General features: G+C 44.2%; 1 protein-coding gene across 1 annotated transcript in view; it reads right to left on the bottom strand.

Moving 5' to 3' along the window:
• Window positions 1-210: 210 nt before the first annotated feature.
• The window catches only part of LOC110530392 (voltage-gated inwardly rectifying potassium channel KCNH2), a 72,087-nt gene continuing 47,095 nt past the window's right edge, over window positions 211-25,202 (bottom strand). Inside the window, exons 8-17 of the mRNA XM_021613401.3 lie at window positions 7,292-7,711; window positions 6,649-7,045; window positions 6,109-6,308; window positions 5,690-5,942; window positions 4,865-5,058; window positions 4,597-4,702; window positions 4,070-4,345; window positions 3,138-3,336; window positions 2,622-2,817; window positions 211-1,722 (exon numbers count right to left, since the gene is read on the bottom strand). Of these exons, the coding sequence (XP_021469076.3) occupies window positions 1,348-1,722; window positions 2,622-2,817; window positions 3,138-3,336; window positions 4,070-4,345; window positions 4,597-4,702; window positions 4,865-5,058; window positions 5,690-5,942; window positions 6,109-6,308; window positions 6,649-7,045; window positions 7,292-7,711 (2,616 nt within the window). The 3' untranslated portion in view covers window positions 211-1,347. The remainder of the gene's footprint in view (window positions 1,723-2,621; window positions 2,818-3,137; window positions 3,337-4,069; window positions 4,346-4,596; window positions 4,703-4,864; window positions 5,059-5,689; window positions 5,943-6,108; window positions 6,309-6,648; window positions 7,046-7,291; window positions 7,712-25,202) is intronic.

Genomic DNA, 25,202 nt, shown 5'->3' with positions numbered 1-25,202 from the left:
AGATTTGCACAGGCCTGAGATCCAGATCAGTATAGTGCTTTTATTTGAAGTATATACATGCCATGAATTAATATATTCCCACTACAAGTGAGATTACACATGTTTAGTAAAATGCACGTGAACAGACATGCAATAAGACATGTGCATTGGCCTGTTCAATTGACCATGTTTGAAAGGTTTCAAGGTATGACCATACACAAAACAATGCATTTCTTGTTCATCTTTTTATTCATGAGTAGTATCCAACTGTTCATTATCAAATATACATCAAGCTACACAGTAACTCTATTCAACTGAATCAATAAATACTGTACCCTGACCAAAACAATAATAGTTCAGATTTTTTACAATATATCCCTACATAACAAGCTACTTTTCCTGCAGTAATCTATTTCCCAGAACTGGACAGTAACACACTATAACAGTATAGGTAGGCTAATGGTACTATTCAGAATGACAATTAAGCAATAATCCATAATGATATGTTCTTTGAATGATTTCTTGGAAATATATTTCATCTAAATATTTTATCAAACAATAGATACAACCTAAACTAAAATGTTCTAACACATACAGGTCCTGCTCTAAAAGGTGTAAACATTGTCATTACACTTGGAGTTGCTTGTTACAGTAACTGAGCAGTCGGTCTTCTGCAGTCAGAGAGAGGAGGAGAATTGAGGCCCAGGTGATACGCTTGCATCATGGAATATTGCTGTGGTCTGACAGATACTACATTCAGTAGATTAGGTCATAATTCTGTGATCCTCTGCTGGCCTAGGATTGGATATTATGTTATTCAGCGCGCACGCCATCTCATTCAACATCTAGACTAACTAGATGAGAGGATACCACACAATGATAACAGAATAGAAATGTTTTACAGTTTGCATATTGCTTGCTAATTCAGTTCAGTAATTTAAGAATTAGATATGGATCCCAGAATTCATTTCTGTTACCCATTGAGCCAGACAGACAGAGCAACATCAGTAGACTAATGAAAATTAGCAGCAGCTCTCCCATCACAACTCCATGAGACAGAACAGAGTTCTGTTAGTCAGCTAACACTTAACCCCTACATGGTGACAACAAGGACATATACAGCAGAGACAGATATTGACTAACAAGGACAAATATGTTTCCATATACAATACTGCAAATGGTAGCATACATCTGTGAAAAGTGATGCTTTGAGGACTTCTATGACCAGAAAATAATTTTATCCACACGCAGGACATTTTATTTCACAGGCAGAGAGGGAAACAGTATGGATATGTTTTTGTTTGAGTACCTCTTACGACTCCATGTCCATAAGCAGGGAGATAGTGTTACACACACACTGTTTGGCCCCTAACTCCCAGGGTCAGAACTGTATCTGTGTGCAGTAGTCCAGGGGCTCTCCAGGTCCAGAGCTGTGCGTTTCCCTGGCAGCGATAGCCTCCGTCGGCCCTCTGAGGGGTCTGACTGGGCCAATCCTGTCCCTGGCGCTGAGAAGTTCCCATGGTTGACCGGGCTTAAGGGCTCAGTATCTGTATGGATGGACAAGCCCAGGGCGCGATGCTCTGGGTGGATGCTGTTGCCAAGAGGAGGAGTCTTGGGGAGAGAGTCTAAGACTGGGGTTGGATCCAGGACTCGGGTTGGCTCCAGAAGACACAGCTCCACTGCACTGTGGAGAGACTCACAGGACTTGGAAAGGCTGTAGTCAAAATCTGTTTGGATCAAGAACTGAGGTAGAGAACAAGAGAGAGGTGAGAAGAATCAGATCTACAGTACACACAGCAGAATAACTTCTGTAAACGTCAAAGTGGGATTATTGGTTGATATACAGTAGGCTAGACAAGACACACTGAGCAGTTGTTTCCTATGGATCCAGACTAGTGATGATGGTCCTAACAAACTGATCACCTACATCCAGAAGGGGTTAGACCAGACAGACCCTTGGGCTTAGTAGATTTCCACTCAACATTCAAATGCTACAGTATTGGCATCTTTAACCCAATGCTTTCACAAAAAAAAGTATTCTGTCCAGTGCTATCACACTGATGACACGACCTCAACTACACTTTGTGACCTTACTATCTACAAAGGTCAGTAAATCAACTACCCTAAATCAATAACCAGGTTAAATCTACACGGAACATAAATATAAATGCAACAATTTCAAAGATTTTACTGAGTTACAGTTCATAAGTAAATCAGTCAATTGAAATAAAATTAGGCCCAAATCTATGGAGTACACGACTGGGCATTGATGCAGCTATGGGTGAGCATAGGCCCACCCACTTAGCAGCCTGGCCCACCCACTTGGCAGCCTGGCCCACCCACTTGGCAGCCAGGCACACACACTGGGGAGCCAGGCCCAGCCAATTAGAACAAGTTTTTCCTCACAAAAGGCCTTTATTACCGACAGAAATACACCCTTTGAGAGAAATACACTTTTTATGCATATGTAAAATGTTTGGGAGTTTTTATTTCAACTCATGAAACAAGGGAACACTTTACATGTTGCATTTATATTTTTTGTTCAGTATAAATACACACATTTGGAAGATGTGTCCATCAGTCAAGAAGCACCTTTGCTTGGATGGTGTGCCCCGTTGCAATATGTGGTATACATACAGTACCTGTGAGAGGGAGGCCAGGGTCTCTGAGTCCAGCGGTGAGACGGGCTGCACCAGCCTCTCTGCAGGCCTCAGGGTAAGGGAGGGGGACGGTTCAGGGGGAGAGGACACTGTGCTGTAGGCCGGGGGCACCAGCACCATCTGTCTCTGGAGCAGCTGCATTATGGCCCCGATGTCTGTGGACATCCGTGACTCCATCCTGAGTGATCACAGTAGAATAGTCAGACAACAACCACAGCTAAAGTAGCATAGGTCACAACAGTAAATGGTTATTTGGCTCATCTCATTATCCCGCAGTTAAAGGGAGACAGCCTCCCAACACCAAAAGTTTGGCAAGTCATTGGTTGCAACCCAAATGGAATCCCTATTCCCTACATCCTGTAGGGCTCTGGTCAAATCACTGCACTATGGGCCCTGGTCAAAAGTAGTGAACTATATATGGAGTAGTGTGCCATTTGGGATACATCCAAGAATACACAACCCAAGGGTTCACACAACATTGACCAAACATTCTCCGACCTGTTGAGCTGTCTCTGCAGCAGTTCCAGCCTGTTCTCCAGCTCGCTGCGCTGCCGTCGGCTGATGTTGCTCAGGACAGTGTGGAGAGGGGGAGGAGGGGGAGTGGAGGGCAGGCAGTGGCAGGTCACCTCTTGATACTGCTGCTGTTCTCGGCTCTCCTCCCAGAAACTGAAGATGTTGGAGACGCCTGAGAAAGCCCCTGATACAGGGGAGAACAAGGGAGGTTAGACAGACAGCTAGTCCAACTCATATAGCATCTGTCAGAAACAAACAGTATACTATACTGTTACGTTCCCACAAGAAACTCAGTCGCTCACAACAAAGGGAACTAACAAAGAAAAATCACTTTAACAACCAAAACGAAACAGGTGGGGTTCTAGGAGGGGTTCTGAAAGACACTCATGGGGGTGTCCACTGAAAGGTGACGAGCAACAACAACGGGAACCTAAAAGACACCCACCATGAGTGCCCACTAAATTTGTCCAAGAAGAGGTAAACAAAATAAAAACCCACACCAAAATTAAAGACAGGAAGCAAACCAAAAAAGTGGAGCAAAGAAAAACAGGGAAGATCAGATAGAGGATTGTTTGTCTAGACCTGATATAGGTAGTGCCAACTAAATGTGTTGTCTCTCAAGACAACTGGAGCACTGGGCCAGCCACTCTTAAATAGCATCCCTCTAACGTGATGACCAAACAGCACACGTGTAATACAGACTGACTAACGAGGTGACACCAATCGATGCGCCCCACATTCTAACGTCCAACCTTGAAATATTACATGGAAAAACCAAAGCCTGTAACAGCACTGACATGAATAGCAGCATGCTCGGCTATTATTGTGGTGCAACAAATTGAGAAAAAGAACACCACTCAGATCTAACACAGAGACAAAGGTTTTTTTTAAATAGTGCTGATGGAGACATGGTCTACCTGAGAGAGGATTGCAGGTATTGCCAGTCTTCTGGTTCATCTCATCCTCCACCGCACTGCTGATGTTGGTGGTCTGGCTATGGGGGATCCCTACTAGTGAAGTTGGTTGTACAGGGCTGGTTAACACTGACTCCTCATCTTCACTGGAGTAGAAAGGAGAATAGGCTGAGCTCATCAGGCCCTGAGACTCTGTGTTCTGCCCATCTCCCTGTGCTCTGGAGCTCTGGCCTCTGGCCCTGCGGACATGTCTCTGGGATGGATTGGTTTCCTCTGCCTCTGTGAACGAGAGGCATAGAATGCAGAAATATGGTTTGTCCTTCTGACCAGGGCCCATAGGGTAATACACTATACAGGGAATAGGGTGCACTTTGGAACGCACATATAGAGTGGATAGAACAGACTTGTCTAATTGAAGCAAGTGTGATTAATGCAAATTGAATGGGTTTACTAAAATCAAACTGAAATACACAGAATTATCTAATCTAGCCGTGTGCTACCCAGAGTACTTGACTAACAGGGTACCACACCTCTGTCCGAGCTGCAACTGAGGGACAGTTTTGTTCTGTGAATACGACAGCTGACTCCACAATGATCAGAGTCCTCACTGCTCATTGAACCAGCTACCGTGGCAACCTGAAAAAAATATTAAAGTGAGAAGTTATAGAATGATTCATGGAGTCAAATAACTTAAATTCAAACAATCAAACTCTAAGATAAGAGACAGTAAATTCCCCTGAATGACATGTTTCTAGCAAGGCATTAAAGACAAAACTCTGTAACAAAAAGCCAACTCACATCCCGGAGGTTGAACGTGATCTCCAGGTTCCCCCAGAAGTAGTCAGAGAACTCGGGATACATATCTAGCACCTCCAGCATGTCCTCCCTGTGGATCTTATGGAGGTCACAGTAGGTCAGAGCCCTCACGTCTGCATTGCACTTCCCTGGACAGGCATACAGGTTAATGGGCTCTCCAAAGATGTCATTCTTACCTGCAGGGGGAAAGAAGAGATTGTTTACTGGATGCACAGGAGAAGGTACATTGATGATAGCATATCTATGGATACAAAATGGTTACATTATGTGCTTCTGATATTGTGGATATTCAGAGACAATGTGTTAATAATTCATATCTAATTTACTTTTTCTGTGTTCATTTATAGCGATTTACAAGGTTTCTGAGTGAATGTGCTCTCACATATTCTTGTAACTAACCCATAGCAACCACCAGGTGAGGCTATTCGACTAAACATTGTGGAGGGCTATGAGGACATATCTCAAGGAGTGGAGGAGATGAGAGAGACTGTGATAAAAGCCTCTGCATCAATATATCAAATACGATAAAAAATGATTTGTCACATGCGCCGAATACAGTGAAATGCTTACTTACAAGCCCTTAACCAACAATGCTTTTAGAAGTTAAGGTAAATAAGTGTTAAGTAAAAAAATTGAAAAGAAATAATGTAAGTAACAAATAATTAAACAGCAGTAGTAAAATAACAATAGCAATATGTAGAAGTATATATATACGGTACAGGTTGAAAGCCACTGCAAGCCAAGTCAATTAAAATCAAGTAAATCTTTATTGTGCCATATGGAAATGGAGTTGAGATGATATCCTACCCAGGATGGCCACCACCACATCCCCTCTCAGGATCTCTATGGAGCCACGGGAAATGAAGTAGAGGGCTGAGATGACGTCACCGGCATGGACCAGGGTGTCGCCTGGCGGGGCATGGGTGGTCTTAAACCTCATGGCCAGGGCCCGCAGGCAGCCCTTAGTGGAGCCTTTGAAGGCCTTACAGTTCTGCAGCAGGGTGCGGTTGAGGTGCAGGCAGATATCAGCCTGTAAGCACTCTGGGAAGCCCTTCAGCACCTGGACAACATAGAGGAGTGGAGACACATCAGCTGGTTTGTCTTTGTGTCGACCACAGTGTGTTGCCTTTTTACTACTTAAATGTGTCCATTTCGCCACAAATTTCAACCAAAACAAGTAGCAGTGTGTGTGTGCATGTGTTCGCACAAGTGTGTTTATGACTCACAGCATTCATATCAATGCCGTTAGTGTAGGACCAGGCATGTTGGAAGTACTCCTCCAGCCGCTGCCTCAGTGGGTTGGGGATCTGGTGGAAGCGGATGAACTCTCGAACCCGCAGCATCTGGGTGTGGTAGCGAGCCGTGCCGGAGTACAGCCGCTGGATGATGGCTGACACATTACCAAAAATGCTAGCATACATGAGAGCTGTAGGCACACAGAGAGAATAGAGAGGACTGAGCATATTCCCCAAAAATAAGCATGTAAAATTATAATGCTAGAAAAACATGAAGATTTTGTGCCTGTAATCAAAATGTAGTGTTTTATATTATTAAATAAGATACAATAAAATGGACATAATCTTCCCTGGGGAAGAATTGCCTTGGACAGTAAACACGAGATGTGGCTGTCCAATAGGTCCAATACACATAATACTTACATTCCCCATCCATGTGATGTACAATTTCCAATCATGTGTTAACAGTAACATAACATGTGTATTAAGCAATATTTATTTGTGTATTGAGGGCTTATAATTGGGACTTACAGCCGATGAGCATTACACAGATAGAGAAGATCTTCTCAGAGTTGGTATTAGGGGAGATGTTCCCGAAGCCCACGCTGGTCAGACTACTAAAGGTAAAGTAGAGTGCTGTGACATATTTGTCCCTGATGGAGGGACCTGACCCTGGTACAGTCTGATTGTAGGGCTTTCCAAGCTGGTCCCCCAGAGAGTCCAACCAGCCAATCCGGGCCGCTCCTGCACGCTCCACGTTACCAATTGCGTACCAGATGCAGGCCAGCCAATGAGCGATGAGGGCAAAGGTGCACATGAGTAGAAAGAGGACGGCCGCTCCGTACTCAGAGTATCTGTCCAGCTTCCGAGCTACACGCACCAATCGCAGTAGCCGAGCAGTCTTTAACAGGCCAATCAGGGTTGTTGTCTTAAAGGGTACAGGTAAGAAATATGTTCAACACAGGTCATTCACACATGCAGAACACCCAGCCATACAACCAAGCTCTTTTGATTATAATCACTATGTGTCAGTTTACTTAGGAAAGAAGAAAGAAATGGGTTTTTTTTACAGGAAAATATTGCACAGGCTCTTAAAACAGACGCTCGTAGCAGCACTTTGGTACAACAATGATACTTTTAGGGCATAAAAACCCCTCCACCCAGGTCTCCTCACCTCTTCTCCAGAGCGGTATATGAGCAGGTCAAAGGGGATAGCCGCCACCATGTCTATGAGGAACCAGCCTTTGAAGTAGTGCACGGCAATCCGCTGCGACTGGCTGACCACCTCGTCGTTGGTGTTTACGTATGTCGTCCTGAAGTTGATGACGATGTCAACGATGAACATGATGTCCACGATGAGGTCCACCACGTTCAGTGGAGAGCAGTAACCACAGGTCTGCATGGCTGCCTCCTCCTGGTCACTGAGGAGAAAGGCCGCGGAGTAGGGTGTGAAGATGGCTGTGTAGATGACCAGGAGCAGGATGACCCAGTCCCACACTGCCTTGAAGGGGCTGTAGTGCAGGATGGTCCATTTATGGATACGGGGGGTCTGGAGCTTGTACTCTGGTAGGACATCTGGGCCTAGTGAGAGGACCTTGGGAAGGAGAGAGAGGAGATGTGTAATGAAACTGAAGATCCAAAGGTGAAATTCTTTTGAATTTGATGACCAAGAGAGGAACCTGTCCTCTAAACAGGTTGTGAATGTCATTATTTGTTTTATTTTGGACAATTTGAACTTGGTTTTCAAATTTAAAGCCCACATGAGATGAATGTCGTATGAATATAATGGGAGCCTCCATACATAAACAGTAGATGATTGAGAGTAGCCATTAGGCTAATGGAGCTAATGAAAAACTGTATGAAAACTAAATTCCAACAATTTGGTCATGGTCTGGTAGGATCTAATTTTCATATGATTGATTGTGGCCATTTTAGACTAAACTTCCTGAATGTGTTTGAGTAGGAATACAACATGTTGTGTATGTGGGACTGAGAAAGTCAGTTTCTTGTGTAGTATGGTTTATAAATCACACTTGTTACATATTGAAATCAAGATGAGAGAGTGTCCGACCTGTGAGTGTAAGAACCGACGCTGGAGATGAGAAGCAGGTACAGGGAGTGGAACATTTAATATAAGAGAGACATGGAACAGGACAGGACCAGTGTCAGAAACAGGTAACAAAATGACATAGGAACATTAATGAGGAAGTGGGGAATAGAGCTGGGGGACAGATAGATATAGGGAAGGAAATAACACAGGTGATTGAGTCCAGGTGAGTCCAAATGATCGCTGATGCATATGACGAAGGAAAGAGGTGTGTGTAATGATGGTGACAGGAGTGCGTAATGCAGGGCAACCTGGCACCCTCAAGCGCCAGGGGGGAAGAGCGGGAGCAGGCGTGACAGTGAGGGCCCTAGTCAGTGTGTAACCAGTGACTGGTGAAGAGGAGCAGGTGGCTCCAGCCTTTAGGCCACTTCACCAAAGAGAATATGACAGACAAAATCTAAGAACTGTACAATCAAGTTTCTTATAAATATCAAACCTCCTGCTTGCACCAAAATATGAATGGAAAGAAATGACTAAGATATGCCTACATCCTCTGCTACTCCATGTGTTCTTACGTTCACATTTTTTTTGTTCTTGTATCTTCAGCTAAAGCATCTTGAATCACGTGACCGGCATTAGCCCTATGATTTGTGGCTCGTCTCCTTGTGTGATGTCAAAAGCAGGTATAGAACATCACATAGTACTCGCCTGTCCAACACACAACACAGTGTACAGTACAGTGCATTCCTGTCTGGGAAAAATGAAACAGTGAGACAGTCAGAAAGTGCTTAATACTTCCAATCAAACCGCTGCTGTTCTGTTGTTCCTCTCACCAAACTCTCTCCGGCCTCTCAATCACCCGTCAACACCGAATCAGAACTCACTCAAGTATAGCTGATGGTTGGCCCTGTCTGGGAAACTGCTGGCCAAAACTAATGATTCCACTGTCTATTACAGAACTGTAAATCCGTCAAGGTCCTAACTGCCAAGTGTATTATTTCCCATGATAGAAAGTGATTTCAATCATTCCTTTAAAGTCTATTAATCCACTGTAGGCCTACAGACTGCTTCACACATAGTGTACACATGCAAAAAGACTCTGAAAGCCAGAAACACGCAAACATGATTAACTTACATTATCATTAGATATTTCTCCTGCTCATTACGTATCAGTCGGAATGAGAAACTACAGCACATCCGGAACAGGCAGCACATAGCTAGCTAACATAACAGCAGCACTAAGGCTCTTGCTATCGACAACCCAGTTGAGAAGTAAGACCATTTTTTATTCTTGTTTCTATTTATGTATCTGGGCTATGACGTATCCTTTCATGACTGGGAGTGTGATTTACAGGAATATGGGGAACTTTTTAGGTCACCAAAATGATGTCCATGTTAATTATCAGTTGTGAGAAAAAGCTAATTCTACAGGATTTTCATAAAACATTGATATGTTAATATACTGATATTTGATCAGTTCTATTTTCACTCCAGTGTCCCCCTAGCATAAACCATAGGGCTTACCCTGTCTCCCTCATTTCACAGCCTCCCAACGTGCCACAAACTCCCTCTCTCTAACCTCCTCCCCACCCCCCTTCACCTCTCTGCCCTTTCTGAGTGTGGCGGACTATTTCCATCCAATAGGCCAGGTGTGGAGAACCAGCAGGAGGAAGAGTAAAGCAAAGAAACTTGTTCAGCAGCTTCAAGACCAGGCAGTCATTTCCCCTCGTTCCCTTCAAAGGAACCCCTCACACCAGCAAACATTGTCAGAGACATCAGGCCACGGGACAGGCAGCAACAAGGCTCCCCGACCTCAGCCCAGCACCAAACCTGTATCCCTCCCAAGCCTCCTGGTCCCATCGTCCTGACAGGGCACTGATGTGATCCTCTCTTCCAGAAGTGTCACCGTTAACAAATACCCAGGTACCTGGTGGCAGGTCTCCCTGAGATGTTTTCTTTAGTTCCACCACCATCAGCTCTCTTCAGATCTCTGGTTACTCTCTGGTGTCTTGGTGTTCAGCTGAAATCAGCTCTCCCTCCTTGTGAATAGTTTGAATATTCTACTTTGTACTCCAAGGAGGACAAACGCTCCTGGGATCCTCCAGGGAATTTTGCAATTGGGACATGTACTAAATGCATTGCAACTGGGACAATTGATTTGTTACGGGTCGTGTTCACTAGCACATGGTAAATTGCAGCGTGCCACTTAGGCTGCCCAGAGTGGCTCGCTCGTGGGCGTTCTGGCAGCATATGGTAGCATATTGCAGCACGTTCGATTGTGCGTCAAGAATTCAGCATAACAAGTTTGTATGAAGGTCTGGTTATTAAATGGGTAAAGAGTAATTGTCATGGTTCCACCTGTCACCAAAGGGCGGCAGAGATCGTCCTAGAGACATTGTCCTATTTACTCATTATGATTTCCCTGTTAAAAAAGGAGTCTTTTCTGTTTTCCTTTGCAGAAGCTTGAATTGGTTACTGTGTGCGTGGTCGTTTCCTGAGTGAGGTTTCCAGACTTAATGGTTGTTATTGGTCTAGTGTACTGTGATCCTGTGGCTACGGTTTCTCAGTAAAGTGTTTAACCTTAACCACTGATTCCTCATCTGGTCTCTTCTCTGCACCTGGGTCCAACCTCATCACGTCACAGCAAGCTTTTGCCTTAACATGGACCCAGCAGAGATCACCCAGATTAAGAATGTTGTAACCCACCAAGAAGCACTATTGGTGCGGCAGCAAGAACAACTCTCCCAAATATCAGAGATCCTCCGGGCACTTACTGACTCCCTCCAACCACAGTCCAACCTCAACCCAGGAGGAGTAAATGCCCAAGTCTCATCACCCAGTGCTACAGGTGTCTCCAGGGAACCTGCACCAGGAACCCAAGATCCCAGGCCCCAAGCGGTATGACGGCCACCTGGGAAGTTGCAAGGGCTTCCTCACTCCGTGTTCTCTGGTGTTCGAGCTACAGTCCTCATTCCACACCGATTGGGCCATGATCGCCTATATCATCTCTCTACCCTCGGGCAAGGCCCTGGCACGGGCAACGGCAGTGTGGAAACAGTAGCCAACATCCTGCAGCTCATTATTAGCCTTCACTGCCGAGCTGCGACAAGTCTTCGACCACCCAGGCGGTGGACGAGAAGTGGCCAGCCGACTGTTCAATATCCGCCAAGTGGCCTGACCAGTGGCTGACTTCGCCATTGAGTTCCGCACTCTCAATGCACCAGGGTTTGTGTAACTCCATAAAGGATGAACTGGGAGAGGACCGCGAGTCCCTTATAATGCTGGCAATCAGGATCAACAACTGCCTCCAAGAACGCATGAGACAGCGCTTTTTTGACACCACTCCAGTATCCTGGTTTCCTGAACACCCCAAGCCCCGCAAACCCAGCATTGAGGAGCCCATGCAGCTGGGACGCACACGTCTGAGCCCACAGGAGGGTGAAAGGTGGTCTCAGCCATCTCCGTACTACATGGCCAGAGCTGACGGGAATTGCCAGGGCTTGCCAGGACAAGGGGAGACCATGATGGGCTGTGCAGTTAACCCTCGGCTACCCAGTCACCGTCTGTCACTACCCGCAAACCTCCACTGGGACAACCATCAGCACGAGATTCAAGCCTTTGTGGACTCTGGGGCCGCAGATGATTTATTTGATCAAGACTTCACCAGAGAATTACAAATCCCCTGCGTGAAATGTCCTATCCCTCTGCAGATTCAAGCCCTCGATGGATGCCCCCTTGGTTCCAGCCAGGTGGAATATCAGACCAAACCCATTCTACTGCAGGTTGTGGTTCGCCACAGAACTCCTACCTAGCTCCACCCCTCCCCGGGACCATCTTTACTCACTCTTGACCCGTCAAGCTGCAGTCATGGACAATTACACTGCCATCCAAAAGTTTGGGGTCACTTAGAAATGTCCTTGTTTTTGAAAGAAAAGTAAAAAAAATTCTCCATTAAAATAACAGAAAATTGATCAGAAAATAATAATAATAATAATAATCACAGTGGTTGTCGAGGGTGAAACAGGTCAGCACCTCAGGAGTAAATGTCAGTTGGCTTTTCGTAGTCAACACTGTCTCTTTAACTAGCTTATTTTCTCAATACATTTCTAAATTTTCTCCTTCACTTCATCCCTCTCTCTCCTTCTCCCTAAATCCTATCGGTTATATCAGCTGTATTGGTAAACCCCTCCCGCATTTGAACTGGCTACATAGAGGGTATCTGGTGTGGCCACCAGCTGCATTAATTACTGTAGTTCATCTTCTCCTCATGGACTGTACCAGATGTGCCAGTTCTTGCTGTGACATTTTACCCCACTGTTCCACCAAGGCACCTGCAAGTTCCCGGACATTTCTGGGGGGGAATGGCCCTAGACCTCACCCTCCGATACAACAGGTCCCAGACATGCTCAATGGGATTGAGATACGGGCTCTTCACTGACCATGGCAGAACACTGACATTCCTGTCTTACAAGAAATCACGCACAGAACGAGCAGTATGGCTGGTGGCATTGTAAAGCTGGAGGGTCATGTCAAGATGAGCCTGCAGGAAGGCTACCACATAAGGGAGGATGATGTCTTCCTTATGACGACAGCCTAGTTTGCCTGTTTCAGGAGTCCCTAAAACATTAAACAACCAACATTTCAATTTCATACTCACCCCTAAAGCTAGCCAGCTAGCTGGTTAATGTTAGCTAGTCAGCTAGCTTGCTAAATCGCAATTGTCGTAAATGAACTTTATGACAAAGAAATATGCATAATCGTTTGTCTCTACATTAACTAACATATTCCTCTCAACTGTATATTTTTTGCATGACTCTCTATGATGTTATAATCATTAACATTTGCTTTCACCCTAGTATTTTTGCCAGCCATTTTTGCTGAAGAAAGACTCCAGCCTTGGGTCGCATAGAGTCAAATTCATAATGGTAACCTGTCGCTGCTGGTGATTTGCATAAAGTTGAGAAAAGTTTAACTTTTTCACCGTCTCCCACACCATCTTCACACCGCCCAAAGATCCTTCTCCGCTTCTCACCTCTTTCCTTCCATTGAAACTGAATGGGAAGCAGTGTTTCACTGCGCAGCACTGCTTGCTAGTGAACACGGGGTATTAGTAAACTACAGGGTGCCCAGTAAGTGCACAGGTGTGTTTCTTATGTTAGGTCTAGATACGGTCTGATGCAGAATGGAAAAGGTAGGACCCCTTCTGCCTCTAAAAGAGAACCGTGGAGAGAGAGGGGGCAAAAAAGAGCGATCAAGAGAGAGAGAGTGAGGGAGAGAGATAGAGAGAAGGAGAAAGAAAAAGAGTGAGAGAGTGTGCCGGGGCTCACCTTCTAAAAGAAAAACAACAGGCTGAGGTGAACATAATATGATACAGAGGAATGGAACACAGCCGCAAGTGACGCCACAAGTGTCATGTGGAAAAGGAAGGAGGGACTAAGAGAAAGAGAATAGAGGAGAAGTAGAGCATGATGTCAGAGCAAATCAAATCACGTTTTATTGGTGTTCCATTATTAAAGTGACCAGTGATTCCATGTCTAAGTATATAGGACAGTAACTCGGGTGGTTATGGCTATTTAACAGTCTGATGGCCTGGAGATTGATGCTGTCTCTCGATACCAACTTTGATGCAGCAGAGGAGCAAATAACATACTCTAATTTCTGGGTATTTATTGGGGCAGAAACTATTATCCCTCAGCTCATTACATCTGTCCAGGGATACTGCTAAGTACTCTGCACAGCTGGAACTAATGTGGGTACAAGTTATACTGTCAGGCAAATGACATGGGACCCAAATAAGCCTGTTACTAAGGCTACTGCTACTACTGTATTACTAACCCCTGGTACTGCGCTACAGCATTGGAGTATTGAAGTATTGTTACTACAGCCTATTATATTATTGTTAGCCTGGTCCCAGATCTGTTTGTGCTTTTGTCAACTCCATTGCTGTCATTGTCGAGCCAAAGGCAATTCCATAAGCAGTTGGCAAGAGAGCAGAAACAGAGGGCCACCCTGCCTAATTTAACTACAATATACTACTGCAATGACAGTTGTAAACCGTGCTTCTACACCTGCATTGCTTGCTGTTTGGGGTTTTAGGCTGGGTTTCTGTACAGCACTTTGAGATATCAGCTGATGTACGAAGGGCTATATAAATAAATTTGATTTGATTTGATTTAAATTACACCTGTACTTCTTGCTGTTGTCTTACTAATCAAATCAAACTTTATTTGCTACATGCGCCGAAAACAACTAGCAGAGAAAAAAGTCTATAGCTTGGGTGACTGGAGTCTGACAATTGTATGGGCTTTCCTCTGACACTGCCTATTACATAGGTCCTGGATGGCAGAAAGCTTGGCCCCAGTGATGTACTGGGTCGTTCGCACTACCCTCTGTAGCGCCTTACGGTCAGATGCCGAGCAGTTACCATACCAGGCGGTGATGCAACATGTCAGGATGCTCTCGATGGTGCAGATGTAGAACCTTTTGAGGATCTGGGGACCCATGAAAAATCTTTTCAGTCTCCTGAGGGGGTTTTGTCGTGCCCTCTTCACGACTGTCTTCGTATGTTTGGACCATGATAGTTCGTTGGTGATGTGGACACCAAGGAACTTGAAACTCTCGACCAGCTCCACTACAGCCCGTCGATGTTAATGGGGGCCTGTTTGGCCTTTTCCTTTAGTCCACGATCAGCTCCTTTGTCTTACTTACATTGAGGGAGAGGTTGTTGTCCTGGCACCACACTGCCAGTTCACTGACCTCCTCTCTATAGGCCGTCTCATTGTTGTCAGGCCTTCCACTGTTGTGTCGTCAGCAAACTTAATGATAGTGTTGGAGTCGTGTTTGGCCACGTAGTCGTGGGTGAACAGGGAATACAGGAGGGGACTAAGTACACACCCTTGAGGGGCCCAAGTACACACCCTTGAGGGGCCCCAGTGTTAAGGGTCAGCGTGGCAGATCAGCGGCCCTTCAGGAAGTACAGGATCTAGTTTCAGAGGGAGGTGTTTAGTCCCAGAGTCCTTAGCTTAGTGATGAGCTTCGTGGGCAATGTGGTGTTGAACGCTGAGCTGTAGTTGATGAACAGCATTCTCACATAGGTGTCCTTTTGTCCAGGTGAGAAAGGGCAGTGTGGAGTGCGATTGTTATTGCGTCATCTGTGGATCTGTTGGGGCGGTTTGCAAATTGGAGTTGGTCTAGAGTGTCCGGGAGGATGCTGTTGATGTGAGCCATGACCAGCCTTTCAAAGCACTTCATGGCTATCGACGTGAGTGCCACGGGGCAGTAATCATTTAGGCAGGTTACCTTTGCTTCCTTGGGCACAGGGACTATGGTGGTCTGCTTGAACCATGTAGGTATTACAGACTCGGTCAGGGAGAGTTTGAAAATGTCAGTGAAGACACTTGCCAGTTGGTCCGTGCATGCTTTGAGTACGCGTTCCGGTAATCCGTCTGGCCCAGCGGCTTTGTGAATGTTGACCTGTTTAAAGGTTTTGTTCACATCGGCTACCGAGAGCGTTATCACACAGTCATCCAGAACAGCTGGTGCTCTCATGCATGCTTCAGTGCTGCTTGCCTCGAAACAAGCATAAAAGGCATTTAGCTCGTCTGGTAGGCTCGCGTCACTGGGCAGCTCGCGTCTGGGTTTCCCTTTGTAGTCCAGTAATAGCTTTCAAGCCCTGCCACCTCCGACGAGTGTCAGAGCCGGGGTAGTATGATTCAATCTTAATCCTGTATTGATACTTTTCTTGTTTGATGGTTTGTCTGAGGGCATAGCGTGATTTCTTATAAGCGTCCGGATTAGATTTCCGCTCCTTGAAAGCAGCTCTAGCCTTTAGCTCGATGCAGATGTTGCCTGTAATCCATGGCTTCTGGTTGGGATATTCACTTACAGTCACTTTGGGGACGACGTCATTGATGCACTTATTGATGAAGCTGATTACTGAGGTGGTGTGTTCCTCAATGCCATTGGAAGAATCCCAGAACATATTCCAGTCTGCGCTAGCAAAACAGTCCTGTAGTGTCGCATCCGCTTCATCTGACCACTTCCGTATTGAGCAAGTCACTGGTATTTCCTGCTTTAGTTTTTGCTTGTAAGCAGGAATCAGGAGGATAGAATTGGGGCCAGATTTGCCAAATGGAGGGTGTGTCACACCCTGTTCTTAGTTATCTTTGTTTTCTTTATGATTTTGGTTAGGTCAGGGTGTGACGATGCTGGTATGTGTGTTTTTGTCCTGTCTAGGGTTTTTTGTATATCTATGGGGTTTTGGTGTTGTCTAGGTAAATGTAGGTCTATGGTGGCCTGAATTGTTCCCCAATCAGAGAGCTGTTTATCGTTGTCTCTGATTGGGGATCCTATTTAGGTTGCCATTTTCCATTTTGGTTTTGTGGGTTATTGTCTATGTGTAGTTGCATGTCAGCACTCGTTATTATTAGCGTCACATTCGTTTTGTTATTTTGTTAGTTTGTTTAGTGTTCTTCGTAAATAAAGAAGAATGTATTCAAATCACGCTGCACCTTGGTCTCATCGTTATGATGAATGTGACAGGGTGGAGGAGAGCTTTGTATGCATCTCTGTGTGTGGAGTAAAGGTGGCCTATGATTTTATTTTCCCTGGTTGCACATGCTGGCAAAAAAATTGGTAAAACTGATTTAAGTTTTCCTGCATTAAAGTCCCCGGCCACTAGGAGCGCCGCTTCTGGGTCAGCATTTTCTTCTTTGCTTATGGCCTTAGAGTTGGTTGAAAGCGGTCTTAGTGCTAGCTTTGCTTTGTGGTGGTAAATAGACGGCGATGAATAATACAGATGAGAACTCACTTGGTAGATAGTGTGGTCGCCAGCTTATCATAAGGTACTCTACCTCAGGCGAGCAATACAATACCTCGAGACATCTTTAATATTAGACATCGCACCAGCTGTTATTGACAAAAAGACACACACCCCCACTCCTCATTTTACCAGAGGTAGCGTCTCTGTTCTGCCGGTGCATGGAAAATCCCGCCAGCTCTATATGGTCCGTTTCTTCGTTCAGCCACGTCTCGGTGAAACATAAGATGTTAGTTTTTAATGTCCCGTTGGTAAGATAATCTTAATAGCATGTTATCAATTTTATTTTCTAACAATTGCACGTTAGCAAAGAGAATGGAAGGCATTGGGAGTTTACTTGCTCTCCTCCGGATTCTCAGATGGATCCCCGATCTGCGTCCACTTTCCAGCGTCTTTTCTTCACGCAAAAGGCGTGGATCTGGGCCTGTTCCAGTGAAAGCAGGATATCATTCTCGTCGGACTCGTTAAAGGAAAAAGCTTCTTCCAATCCACAGTGAGTAATCACTTTTCTGATGCCCAGAAGTTATTTTCGGTCATAAGAGACAGTAGCAGCAACATTATGTACACAATAAGTAAAAAAAACACAAAACGCAAAAAAAAAAATTGGTTGGGAGAATGTAAAACGTTGGCCATGTTCTCCGGCGCCATCTTTTACTACTAGTACTTATTGTGTTGATGGTAATGTTTGTGTTATTCTTCAGTAATTACTCATAATTAGACATGTCTTCAGAGCAGAGTTCTCATAACTTTGTTGAGTCTTGTCAAACACCTGAGTAAATGACGAGAGAACTTAATAATAATAATAATATGCACATCGCACTATTAGAGGAAACCATGTGTAAAGTTCCCTCCAGCAAAGTACAGCAGCCTTAAATGCTGGATGCTTGACTGTATCTTGTCCACTGACTCTCCTCTTCTCATATGTTTGTTTGCGCACTACACAAATGAGTAACAAGTGGATATGTTGTCAGTATCTGGTTCCTACCCACAATTGCAAACTGAAAACTAACATTTCAGTTCAGACTGCATCTAGCTATACCTCTCCAATGCTCTTCCTACAGTAGATTTTGATGGATTATTTTGCTCTCTGTTGATTTCGTCCTGAAGTAATTTGTGGACTTTGGGGGTTTGGGAGATGGATTCAATCAGCATCTCTACAGAGATTTGTCATTCTGATTGACTGATGGTTCCGAGAATGGAACCACCAGTCAACCGGATTCCTGTCACCATGCCTTATTAATCACAGCTCGACACCACCTCTCTCTGTCCTTAAGCATCTCCAGGCCAGATGAGTCAAACCCTGACTCTCCCCTTGAAGCAGGTCAGAGTCCTTGGAAGCCATCCAATAGCAAGAGGGATAGGGCCTTCATCTGCCTCCAACCTCATCAACACTCTAGATTAGTCCAACCAGCAATAACAGTGCATGACCTAAACTGCACCCAAAGTCTGTGTACCAAATGCCAATCCTATTCCCTATATACACTGAGTGTAACAAAACATTAGGAACACTTTCCTAATATTGAGCTGCACCCTGTTTTGCCCTCAGAACAGACTCAATTTGTCAGGACATGGACTACAAGGTGTCGAAAGCGTTCTACAGGTATGCTGGCCAACGTTGACTCCAATGCTTCCCACTAGAGGTTGACCGATTAATCGGAATGGCCGAATAATTAGGGCCGATTTCAAGTTTTCATAACAATCGGAAATCTGTATTTTAAACGCCGATTTTGCCGATTTAAAAAAACAATTTTTTTACACCTTTATTTAACTAGGCAAGTCAGTTAAGAACAAATTCTTATTTTCAATGATGGCCTAGGAACGGTGGGTAAACTGCCTTGTTCAGGGGCAGAACGACAGATTTTTACCTTGTCAGCTCAGGGATTCAATCTTGCAACCTTTCGGTTAACTAGTACAACACTCTAACCACCTGCCTCACAAGGAGCCTGACTGTTACACAAATGCAGTAAGAAGCCAAGGTAAGTTGCTAGCTAGCATTAAACTTATCTTATAAAAAAACAATCAATCATAATCACTAGTTATGGTTGATATTACTAGTTTATCTAGCATGTCCTGCGTTGCATACAATCGATGCAGTGCGCAGTTGCGAAAAAGGACTGTCGTTGCTCCAACGTGTACCTAACCATAAACATCAATGCCTTTCTTAAAATCAATACACAGAAGTATTTATTTTTAAATCTGCATATTTAGCTAAAAGAAATCCAGGTTAGCAGGCAATATTAACCAGGTTAAATTGTGTCCCTTCTCTTGCGTTCATTGCACGCAGAGTCAGGGTATATGCCACAGTTTGGGCCGCCTGGCTCATTGTGAACAAATTTTCCAGAATTTTATGTAATTATGACATAACATTGAAGGTTCCGTATTTCACTGAAAGAATAAACGTTTTGTTTCCGAAATGATAGTTTCCGGATTCGACCATATTAACGACCTAAGGCTCGTATTTCTGTGTATTATTATGTTATAATTAAGTCTATGATTTGATAGAGCAGTGTGACTGAGTGATGGTAGGCACCAGCAGGCTCGTAATCATTCATTCAAACAGCACTTTCGTGCGTTTTGCCAGCAGCTCTTCGCTGTGCTTCAAGCATTCAGCTGTTTTTGACTTCAAGCCTATAAACTCCCGAGATTAGGCTGGTGTAACCGATGTGAAATGGCTAGCTAGTTAGCGGGGTGCGCTCTAATAGCGTTTCAATCGGTGACGTCACTCGCTCTGAGACTTGGAGTAGTTGTTCCCCTTGCTCTGCAAGGGCCGTGGCTTTTGTGGAGTGTGGGCTTACGATGCTTTGAGGATGGCTGTTGTCGATGTGTTCCTGGTTGGAGCCCAGGTAGGAGCGAGGAGAGGGACGGAAGCTATACTGTTACACTGGCAATACTAAAGTGTCTATAAGAACATCCAATAGTCAAAGGTATATGAAATACAAATGGTTTAGAGAGAAATGGTCCTATAATTCCTATAATAACTACAACCTAAAACTTCTTACCTGGGAATATTGAAGACTCATCTTAAAAGGAACCACCAGCTTTCACATGTTCTCATGTTCTGAGCAAGGAACTTAAACGTTAGCTTTCTTACATGGCACATATTGCACTCTTACTTTCTTCTCCAACACTTTTTTTTCATTATTTAAACATGTTTCATTATTTATTTGAGGCTAAATTGATTTTATTGATGTGTTATATCAAGTTCAAATAAGTGTTCATTCAGTATTATTGTAATTGTCATTATTACAAATGTTTTTTTTTTTTTAAATCGGCAAATTAATCGGTATCTGCTTTTTTTGGTCCTCAAATAATTGGTATCGGCGCTGAAATATCATAATCAGTCGACCTCTACTTCCCACAGTTGTGTCAAGTTGGCTGGATGTCCATTGGGTGGTGGACCATTCATGATTCAAAGGGGAAACTGTTGAGTTCCTCATGTGTGGTACACTCAGTGTAGTGCACTACTTTTGACCACAGCCTTATGGGCCCTGGTCAAAAGTAGTGCACTAAAGGCATAGGGTGACATTTGGAATGCACCCTGAAACAGATGACCCCACATTCTACTTCAACATTCTATGTCAGCAAATACCTGACTTGGGTTCTCGTGAACAGCACTACTCGTGTGAAAATATCTTCTCCCATTCTCCTTTACAAAGCCCATATCATTATGAGTCATCATTTATGACCAGAGGGAGGCAACAGTGGACTGGGTTTATTCAGACTCACAGAGCAATAACAGTAATACAACAAGTTAGCTTTAGCCACTCTGTTATTGGGCAGATTTTATGAGTGACTTCAGATGTGGGAGACTGAGGTGTTATTCTATTCTGTTCTATAAAATGTTCAGTATCTGCACTCTAGGTTTCTGATAAACAAATCAAATTGTATTTGTCACATGCGCCAAATACAACAGGTGTAGATTTTACAGTGAAATAGCAACTTGCAAGCCCTTAACAAACAATGCAGTTTTAAGAAAAATAAGTGTCAAGAAAGTACTTACTAAAATCAACAAGTAAAAAAATAATAAATAAATAAATAACTGAAAAATAACAAATAATTAAAGAGCAACAACAAAATAACAGTAGGGAGACTACATACAGGGGTACTGGTACAGAGTCAATGTGCGGGGGCACAGGTTAGTTGAGGTAATAGGTACATGTAAGGTGACTGAGTATGTGCATGGGTAATAAGAGTAGCGACAACGTAAAAATGGGGGGGGGGGGGGTGACAATGCAAATAGCCCAGGTAGCCATTTGATTAGCTGTTCAGGAGTCTTATAGCATGGGGGTAAAAGCTGGTAAGAACCCTTTTGGACCTAGACTTGGCACTCCGGTACCGCTTGCCATGCGGTAGCAAAGAGAACAGTCAATAACTATTGTGGTTGGAGTCTTTGGCAATTTTTAGGGCCTTCCTCTGACACCGCCTGGTATAGTGGTCCTGGATGGCAGGAAGCATGGCCCCATGATGTACTTTGCGGTATGCACTACCCTCTGTAGTGCCTTGCAGTTGGAGGCCGAGCAGTTGCCATACCAGGCGGTGATGCAACCAGTCAGGATGCTCTCGATAGCGCAGCTGTAAAACTTTTTTAGGATCTGGGGACACATGCCAAATCTTTTCAGTCTCCTGTGGGGAAATAGGCATTGTCGTGCCCTCTTCAAGACTGTCTTGGTGTGTTTGGACTTTGATAGTTCGTTGGTGATTTGGACACCAAGGAACTTGAAACTCTCAACCCGCTCCACTACAGCCACGTCGATGTTAATAGGGGCCTGTTTGGCCCGCCTTTTCCTGTAGTCCACAATCAGCTCCTTTGTCTTGATCACATTGAGAGAATGTTATGCTGACACCACACTGCCAGGTCTCTGACCTCCTCTCTATAGGCTGTCTCCTCGTTGTCAGTGATCAGGCATACCATTGTTGTGTCGTCGGCAAACTTAATGATGGTGTTGGAGTCGTGCTTGGCCATGCAGTCATGGGTGAACAGGGAATATAGGAGGGGACTGAGCATGCACCCCTGAGGGGCCCCATTTTGAGGATCAGAGTGGCGATGTGTTGTTACCTAACTTTACCACCTGGGGGCGGCCCGTCAGGAAGACCAGGATCCATTTGCAAAGGGAGGTGTCTAGTCCAAGGGTCCTTAGCTTAGTGATGAGCTTTAAGGGCACTACGGTGTTGAACGCTGAGCTGTAGTCAATGAATAGCATTCTCACGTAGGTGTTCCTTTTGTCCAGGTGGGAAGGGCAGTGTGGAGTGCAATAGAAATTGCATCATCTGTGGATCTGTTGGGGTGGTATGCAAATTGGAGTGGGTCTAGGGTTTCTGGGATGATGGTGTTGATGTGAGCCATGACCAGCCTTTCAAAGCACTTCATGGCTACAGAAATGAGTGCTACACGTCGGTAGTCATTTAGGCAGGTTCCCTTGGTGTTCTTGGGCACAGGGACTATGGTGTTCTGCATGAAACATGTTGGTATTACAGACTCGGTCAGGGACAGGTTGAAAGTGTCAGTGAAGACACATGTCAGTACACGTCCTGGTAATCCGTCAGGCCCTGCAGCCTTGTGAATGTTGACCTGTTTAAAGGTCTTACTCACATCGGCCACAGAGAGCGTGATTACACAGTCGTCCGGAACAGCTCATGGATGCTTCAGTGTTGCTTGCTTCGATGCAAGCATAAGTTATTTAGCTCATCTGGTAGGCTTGTCACTGGCCAGCTCGCGGCTATGCTTCCCTTTGCAGTCCGTTATAGTTTGCAAACCCTGCCACATCCAACGAGCATCGGAGCCGGTGTAGTACGATTCAATCTTAGTCTTGCTTGATGGTTTGTCTGAGGGCATAGCGGGATTTCTTATAAGCGTCCGGGTTAGAGCCCCGCTCCTTGAAAGTGGCAGCTTTACCATTTTGCTCAGTGTGGATGTTGCCTGTTATCCATGGCTTCTGGTTGTGTACGTACGGTCACTGTGGAGACGACGTCATAGATGCACTTATTGATGAAGTCAGTGACTGACGTGGTGTACCCGGAACATATTCCAGTTTGTGCAAGCAAAACAGTCCTGTAGTTTAGCATCTGCGTCATCTGACCACTTCCTTCTGTCACGACTTCCGCCGAAGTCGGTCCTTCTCCTTGTTTGGGTGGTGTTCGGCGGTCGACGTCACCGGCTTTCTAGTCACCACCGATCCATGTTTCAGTTTCGTTTTGTCTGTATTACACACACCTGGTTTCAATTCCCATATCATGTTCCTTATTTAACCCTCTGGCATACATTTCTGTTCTGTCCGTGATTGTTGGTGTCTTTAGTGGTTGTTGATTGTGCTAGTGTGTATGTATGTTCCTATTTGGAATTTAGCTTTTTTGAGTAAACTCACTTGTGTTGCTCAAAACCTGTGTCCTGCGTCTGACTGACTCTGCTACATCTCTGCACCTAATCGCTGACAACTTCAGCTTGACGTTGACACTTCAGTCACCCGTTTGCATCGTGTATAATGGATTAAAGTGAGCTAAAAGAAATCAATCGCTCCTTTTTTGTTGAGTGCTCCAACTCCTTCCTACTTTATATTGGTCCTTTTGGAAGTGTTTATTTTTTTTAAATTGGGCACAGGGGAGGGTAATCCATTTTTGGATTCACCCCTTTTCAGGTTTTACTATATAATTTCTTCCATTGTAGACAATTGTCCTCATCTGCTTGCATGCACCTCCCCTATATCAAGGTGTTTTGGAGGTTCCATTATGCACTACACTTTTCCAAACACTAACTATACTACAGGCCAGTATCATATACCAGTCTAACTGTCTATCCTGCCCTCTATCCACCTTTCAAAGTGACAATAGTGGTAGGTGGATTGTTTGTCCAGATCTGCAATATGCTAACTAGCAATCATACCACATATAAAATCATTCAAAGCTGCACCAATTTTAAATGTAAGCGGAGAGGACTTCTGTGTCATTGCGCATGAAAGAACATTGAAGACATGAGACACGCAGCTCAAAAAGCTCCCCTATTGATCTTGTTTAGAGACAATAGAATTATCCTACCTAGACTTGCCTATAGCACCACAATGCAATGAATAATTGCATTGTTTTCAAGCGAGTACAAAATTATACTCTAGGCTGTAAACTGTAGTTAAAATGTCATTTGAATAATTGAGAAAAAGCCCTGTGATTTGAATATTAACTTCCATTTGGATCAGTCGTGGGTCTACTCCCGACAGTTTATAATGTCTAGAAAGCCACAGTAGCAGGCCAGTCTGGCTGTATTTTAAGTACTGAGATGCGCTGTCTGTTGCAGATCATAATTTTCCCAAGTTGTCCTATAATAATGTGGCCACATATGCTCTTAGCAGGCCCAGTTATTCAAATGTCTCCTCTAGGCTACCTGGCACACATTAGTCCAAAATATAATTTAGGCATCCAAACTGCAGATTATGGTATTGAAAACGTAAACCATGATGTTGAAGCACCCTCAGCATAACTTGTCCATGGTAGTCGGCAAACCCTCAGCATTCTGGTCTATGGCATCTACTGTGCCACAAAAGCATGCTGAAGTGGCAAAGTTGATATCCATGTTTATAAACACAGGGTCCCTACAGTTATTATATGTGGTCGTAAAGATTATTTTGAATTAAATCTACGAGAGGGGAGGGTGTGCACCTTTTTTTACAGTACAAGGGGAGGGTTGTGTGAATATTTATGACGCAGGGTTGGGTAGGTTACTTTCTAAGTGTAATCCGTTAAAGTTACAAGTTACCTATCCAAAATTGTAATCAGTAAGGTAACTTTTAGATTACCCAAACTCAGTAATGTAATCTGATTACATTCCATTACTTTTAGATTATTTTCCCCTTGAGAGGCATTAGAAGAAGACAAAAATGTTTGTTATAAATTGAAAGACATCTATTGCAGGATACATAAATGTTAAAGTTTACATAGCTGGACATATATGGATGTTCAATTTTACTTTATGGGTTGGTTATGTAGGCTTCTTCTAACTCATCGCTTTCTACTACATATAATAATACAATGCATTATTTGTCATGTGTGCCAAATACAACAGGTATATTTCACCTTACAGTGAAATGCTTACTTACAGGCTCTAACCAATGGCGCAAAATGTATTAGGTGAACAATCGGTAAGTAAAGAAATAAAAACAACAGTAAAAAGACAGTGAAAAGTAGTGAGGCTACACACAGACACCGGTTAGTCGGGCTGATTGAGGTAGTATGTAC

The sequence above is a fragment of the Oncorhynchus mykiss genome, chromosome 8 (assembly GCF_057628025.1).
Source record: "Oncorhynchus mykiss isolate SJ-2025 chromosome 8, ASM5762802v1, whole genome shotgun sequence".
Lineage (NCBI taxonomy): Eukaryota > Metazoa > Chordata > Actinopteri > Salmoniformes > Salmonidae > Oncorhynchus > Oncorhynchus mykiss.
Note: the sequence above shows the minus strand (reverse complement) of the source record. Positions and strands in the feature narration are given on the sequence as shown.